The sequence below is a fragment of the Lycorma delicatula genome, chromosome 7 (genome assembly GCF_047948215.1).
Source record: "Lycorma delicatula isolate Av1 chromosome 7, ASM4794821v1, whole genome shotgun sequence".
Taxonomy (NCBI): Eukaryota; Metazoa; Arthropoda; class Insecta; order Hemiptera; family Fulgoridae; genus Lycorma; species Lycorma delicatula.
In genome coordinates this window covers 58988120-58995128 of record NC_134461.1, presented here as the reverse complement: position 1 = coordinate 58995128, position 7009 = coordinate 58988120, and the positions used below count along the sequence as shown (strand labels likewise).

The 7009-nt window shown below is 27.6% G+C and overlaps 1 protein-coding gene across 1 annotated transcript in view; it reads right to left on the bottom strand.

Annotated features, from left to right (window-relative positions):
• Positions 1-3302: 3302 nt before the first annotated feature.
• The window catches only part of PsGEF (Protostome-specific GEF), a 239421-nt gene continuing 235714 nt past the window's right edge, over positions 3303-7009 (bottom strand). Inside the window, exon 33 of the mRNA XM_075371997.1 lies at positions 3303-3459. Within this exon, the coding sequence (XP_075228112.1) occupies positions 3367-3459 (93 nt within the window). The 3' untranslated portion in view covers positions 3303-3366. The remainder of the gene's footprint in view (positions 3460-7009) is intronic.

Sequence of the window (7009 nt, the reverse complement as noted above, 5' to 3'; positions counted from 1 at the left end):
TAGTGCTTCCTAAGTTGTGTTTTCGTAAACTAGTTATTTCAAAATAGTCTGGACTGAACACTTCTATGCTTGTAGTATCCAACATTTAAACTGTACTTATAACATTGCTATGCATGAAGCATGATGACTCATTATTCATATTGTTCACGAAAATGAGGTATACAATTTCTGCTAATTTAATAATAGCCAATGTGCAAAAATAAGATACGAACAAATGTAGGCTGCCAAATCATTTTTTGATGCACAAATATCATAAAGACTGATTTTAGAAAATTAGAACACATTACCTTACCCATGTTCATGTTTATAAATATGTACTCTTCAGAGAACAGAATAAACTTATTATAAAAAAAATAATAAAAAAACAATTACCACCTAAATCAAATCAAACAATCAAAATGTTTTCATGTAACCCAACTAAAACTTCAGCTTGCAAGAATGTGCCTTATTATGTTTCCATTGCTATTTTTAATAAATTACTGAGCCATTTAAAAAAATTTCATTTACTTAAAATAAAATTAAAACATTCTATTTTACAGAGTCATTACTCAACCAATGAATTTTTAAATAGTTCTAATTAAAAGATATTTAAAAAAAGAAGAATTTTCTGCATCTTCATTCAACGTTTATATAAATAAGTACGCAAATATGAGTAATTTTCATTAGCATTTTCTATATTGAAATTTATTTTGAAGCTATGTTTTATATTTTGTGTATATATTTTATATTTTCCTCATGTACTTACTTAAATATTATTTCATGATTTTTTTTTTTTTTTTAATTTAAATGATTAATATGAGCTTGTAATCAGAATCATTTTTTAATTTATAATTGTGTATTTTGTGATGTTACTGAATAGGTTTTTGTCATGGTTTCACTTGATCCATCCAGGCAAATTCTGGCACAGTTCCTTTCTTTATCCATAGAGTATATATATAGTATGCATAGAGTATCTACCCATCTCTGATGTGACCTATACAATATATATTATTATTTAGCAATCAGAATAAAAAATTTATTTATTTAAAACATAATTGTATTCATATCTGTGCTGCTACTATTTTTTTAAATAGATATTATGGCAGTTCATGTATTCAATCTATAATGCACATATTAATATTTCTTAGTTTATATCAGATAAATGTGTGCTTTATCATGTTTGCATAAATGCTGCATTTAATGTTTTACAGATTAAAAAAGTAATGAGCAATAAAATTCAATGTTTTTGTTGTAGCATATTTAAAAAATATAGTAATGAATGAAAACTCTCTACCAAATGAAAATCTATTAAGCTTTCGAACAGAATACATATCTGTAATGCATCTGCTAAATCCATTAAATTAGTGAAGGAGCAGTTTTTTTGAAGTTCAGGAAAAGAAGGGTAATTATCTATAAATATTAAGTAAGATGTTTTAAATGAAGCTTCTAGTAATAAAAAGTGACTTAAATTTCCACTAGTGTAACAGTATCTTCATCAAATGTAAGGCAGGTTTTCAGAATCAATTCCATAAATTTGGATTAAATTGAGGAAAGACATGGCCTATCCTGAAAATTTCATTCATAAGTTAAACTTTTTAATGAAAATCTAACTATAGTATATGCAAAAAATCAAAATGAATATTTGACACTTTTAAATGAAGTAGGTTAAACAAATTCTTGAAATAAAATTTATGTACTTACTACGTAATGTAAACTTTTTGTACAAATTATCTTTAAAATATTTGTAAACAAATAAAAAGAGAACAATTCACGGAATCATCTGATGCAATTGAAGTAAAATTATGATGAGTATTGAGTTAGAAATTTAGATCAATAAAAAATACATGGTTGAATTTTTACTTAGATGGCATTACAGCACACAGAGTATATGGTTTTAAATAATTGCATTTATATTATTATTATTTTCATAGAATAGAAAGTGAAAAATAAATAAAGGAATGTAAACTAAATATAATTATAAACTGAATTTTTTTCAGATTTTTCAGACATGGTTGATATTAGAAGAATTTTAGTTTTAATACAGTATAATAAGTGTGATATACATATATAGCATAACAAGAATTTTGTTCAGTTGGTATTTTTTTTACATTTTTAATAAGTTATTCATGGATGGTATTTTTTTATAACAAATCATAAAAGTAAAAAAAGTTTATTTCTATGCTAAAAAATAAATATCAATGATTTTAATAAAATCCATATTTTACCAAATTAAGAAATAATTGATATGTGTAACAGATACTTGAAATAGATAAAAAATTAAAGGTTAGGTTCCGTCAAGAAAAATAATTGTATAAGCTATAGCTACATACCAAATAAGTTAACACATTGTAAACAACAATTATAATGTGACATAGTCCTGCCTGATTATTAGCATTGGTCAGTTAACAGATACATCAACATGTTGATTGGTTGGAAAGGGTTAAGAAGAGCATCAGTGGAAGACACTATTAAAGAACTTAAAAGTAAGTGAAAAGAACAAAAGTTTGGTGCTTTCTTTCTAAAATTAATAAAAACCATTTTTATATTTTACTTTTTTTAGACATTTTTACCATAAAAGAAGTTTCAGATTTAAGACAAGTGTCATAAGATGTTCTTTGAGAATATTACTACTCTAGAAAATCACTAAATTTGGATCAAGAGATCAATTACAGTTACCTCACTCAAAAAAAAAAAATCTTTGTTTTTAATTTTTTTTTTTCATTCTCTTGTCTGACATGTCCCTTGAGGTGCAACCTGCATCATGGCATTATTTGATTAGATTGTTTTGATTAGTCGAGTATCTGCTGTAAATGATTTTTTATAATTTTGAAATACTGACCAAATTTTAAATAATATTTAATTGTATTAAATATAACTTGCCTACAGCAAAACTTACTGTCTACTGTAAGAAGATGGTCATTTCATTTTTTCATATGTATCCAGTACTAGATCATATTATTATTATTATTATTACTGTAAACTATATATTGGAACCTTAAGAGTTATTAGGGGAGGGCTAGTTAAAAAAAGGTTTTATTAGGAGAGAAGCAAGATAATTGAACTGTCCCTTTAAATAATTTAACAAAAATTAGTGAGCATGATTTGTATTGTGGCATAGAACAGCCATCTACAAACATTAGACAATGAGTTTTTATACATTATTAATACAACAACAGGCAAGTTACATAATTTATTATAATACATTATTTCATATAATACACCATAATCATTACATATATACAATTTACAACCAAAAGTTTATAAAAATAAAACTTATATAATGTATAACACTATAGTAATATATTGATTAAGAGGTACTAATTACATAATTTTGAAACACATTTTGGTTGTTGGTGATTTAATGAAGATATTTACATTTTATCGTTGCTAAGTGGCTGGTATAGCAGATTTAGATGTAACAGTATTTGAACTTCTTCTTCTTCTGAGTTGTTTCCAAAATCTTCTTTCTAAGGTTTTATCCTAAAAAAAAATAAAAAAAGAAGCATGAAAATCATTATTTTATAAACATTTTTGAAATTGTTTCTTCTCTATAATTAACCAATATATGATAATTAACCAATATAAAATAATTAGATTTTATTAACTTGATGTAGTCAAAATTAATGTGGATGAGTTTTTTCTCTTTTAAATATATTTTAGATATTTAAATTTGTATAGCACTTTTAACATTCAATGATAAGTACCTGTATAAATAAATATAAATAAAACATCAGGAAAACTGTCATTATAAACAAATAAAACCATTAGCATTTATGGTACAGAAAATAAAAACAGCTCTTAATTATTGTCATCTTTTGTATATCAATATAATTATTCTATTCAAATTTTGAGACAGTTTGCAATGTTTATTTTAAGAAATAAACATTTTTTTCTAAAACTTAACTAATAATCTACACTTTTTTTTGTCTCCAGTCATTTGACTGCTTTGATGCAGCTCTCCAAGATTCCCTATCTAGTGCTAGTCATTTCATTTCGGTATACCCCCTACATCCTATATCCCTAACAATCTGTTTTACATATTCCAAATGTTGCCTGCTGGCACAATTTTTTCCTTCTACCTGACCATCTAATATTAAAGCATGATTTTTTCTAATAATCCAGGATGCCTTAAAATGTGGCCTATAAGTCTGTCTCTTCTTTTAACTATATTTTTCCAAATGCTTCTTTCTTCATTGATTTGCTGCAACACCTCTTCATTTGTCACTTTATCCACTCATCTGATTTTTAACATTCTCCTATAGCACCACATTTCAAAAGCTTCTAATCTTTTCTTCTCAGATACTTCGATTGTCCAAGTTTCACTTCCATATAATGAGACGCTCCAAACGTATACTTTCAAAAATCTTTTCCTGACATTTAAATTAATTTTTGATGTAAACAAATTATATTTCTGACTGAAGGCTCGTTTTGCCTGTGCTATTCGGCATTTTATGTCGCTTCTGCTTCGTCCATCTTTAGTAATTCTACTTCCCAAATAACAAAATTCTTTTACCTCCATAATCTTTTCTCCTCATATTTTCACATTCAGTGGTTCATCTTCGTTATTTCTACTACAATTCATTAATTTCATTTTGTTCTTGTTTATTTTCATGAGGTAGTTCTTGCGTAGGACTTCATTTATGCCGTTCATTGTTTCTTCTAAATCTGTTTTACTCTCAGCTAGAATTACAATATCATCAGCAAATCGTAGCATCTTTATCTTTTCACCTTGTACTGTTACTCCAGATCTAAATTGTTTTTTAACATCATTAACTGCTAGTTCTATGTAAAGATTAATGGGGATAGAGAACATCCTTTTCAGACTCTCTTTCTTATTATGGCTTCTTTCTTATGTTTTTCAATTATTACTGTTGCTGTTTGGTTCCTGTAAATCTTAGCAATTGTTCTTCTACCTCTGTATTTGAACTCTAATTTTTTTTAAAACGCTGAACATTTTATTCAGTCTACGTTATCGAATGCCTTTTCTAGGTCTACAAATGCCAAGTATGTTGGTTTGTTTTTCTTTAATCTTCCTTCTACTATTAATCTGAGCCCTAAAATTGCTTCCCTTGTCCCTATACTTTTTCTGAAATATCAAATTGGTCTTCTCCTAACACTTCTTCTACTCTCCTCTCAATTCTTCTGTACAGAATTCTAGATAAGATTTTTGATGTATGGCTAGTTAAGTTAATTGTTCTGTATTCTTCACATTTGTCTGCTGCTGCTTTCTTTGGTATCATGACTATAACACTCTTTTTGAAGTCTGACGTAACTTCCCCTATTTCATAAATATTACACACCAGTTTTATTATCTATTACCTGCACTGTGTAGTAATTCTGCATGTATCCTGTCTATCCCAGGAGCCTTTCTGCCATTCAAATCTTTTAATACTCTCTTAAATTCAGATCTCAGTATTGTTTCTCTCCTTTCATTCTCGACTTCCTCTATAACACCATTTTCTAATTTATTTCCTCCATATAACTCTTCAATATATTCCACCCACCTACCGACTTTGCCTTTCGTATTATAAATCGGTGTACCATCTTTGTATAACACATTATTATATTTTAATTTATGTACCCCAAAATTTTCCTCTAACTAGAGTTAGAGGTAATGATTTATAATAGAGTTTATTAATAGAGTTAGAGTAATGATTTATATATGAAGCAGATTAAAAAATTACCTAAATCGATGCCTTCCTTTAAAGTTGTAATTTTGTCAAAGGAATTGAGAAAAAAAAAAAAAATTAACTTTGCAGTTGTACCTCTTGGTTATAGTAAAACTTTTCTTTTATTTGTTTTATTTTAAAGAAATATTTACAGCTTATTGTGTGACAGAATATTGAATGATAAGCCTTCAGAAACAACTGAATTTGTTATGTGGTCCATTGTATGTTGATAATTATAATTATAATTTGAGGATGCTGCATATCAAAAATTATTTCTTTAATTTTCTGTATTTTGAAAGGCATTTTCTTTTCTTTTATGACGGATTTCAATAGTTCTACCTTCAGTGAGTGTTCATCAACTTTTATAACAGTAAATGGTACTGGGTTGATTTTAGTACACAGGAGTTCACCAAACAGAATAGATTAATTATAAACTTTTTTTTTTACGACACACTAGAAATCTGAAACTTTTGTTAATCAGCAACTCACGAAGATATGAATCTTCATCACATGTAGATGAAGTTGTTTTTGAACCGATGTGTGTATGTTACAGATCTGACACATTCTCACTTACACCATATGTCTACTTGAGTGACGTGAAACAAAATTAATATATAAACTAATATAAAATGCTAAAGGAATTTTTAGGCAATTTTTCTAGAGTAAAATTTAATTTTGCGTTTAGCATTTTGTGATGAAGACATGTACTATTCACACACGCAATATGGTTCAAATCGGTGTTCCGAAGCCCGTGCCTTCCCCTAGTTGGCTATAGCAATATGGATCTTAGGTGCCTTATACTGATTTAATTTTTTATGGAAAAAGATCGCTATATTTAATTTCTTCCAGAATTAGAAATAATTTGCTTACGAAAAACACATCGGTTCGAATCCAACTTCATTTACATTGATACCTCCAATTGTAAAAATTTTTTAATTAAAATGATAAGTACATAAAATTTTATTTCACTAATAACTTCTGAGTTTTTTCACATTTTTTTGTATAATTATTATTTACTGTTAATTTTTTTTAGAATTAGAGGTTAATAATTACTAATAAATCAATATCGGTGATTGCACAAACATCATGGATTGTTTGTCTACGATTTGCAACATTAGCCTCTCGCACTTTCGCGATGTTTTCTGGTGCTGCGCTTGTTGATGGTCCTCCTGAACACCATCGTCATCAACTGTCGTTCGTCCATCTTTGAATCGTTTGTACCACAAAAAAGTTTTAATTTTATTCATAGCATTATCACCAAATGCTTCCACAAGTATGCGATGGGTTTCTGCACCAGTTTGTTTAAGCATGAAGAAAAATTTGATGCAGTAAAACAAATTTGATGCCGAAGCAGTAAAACG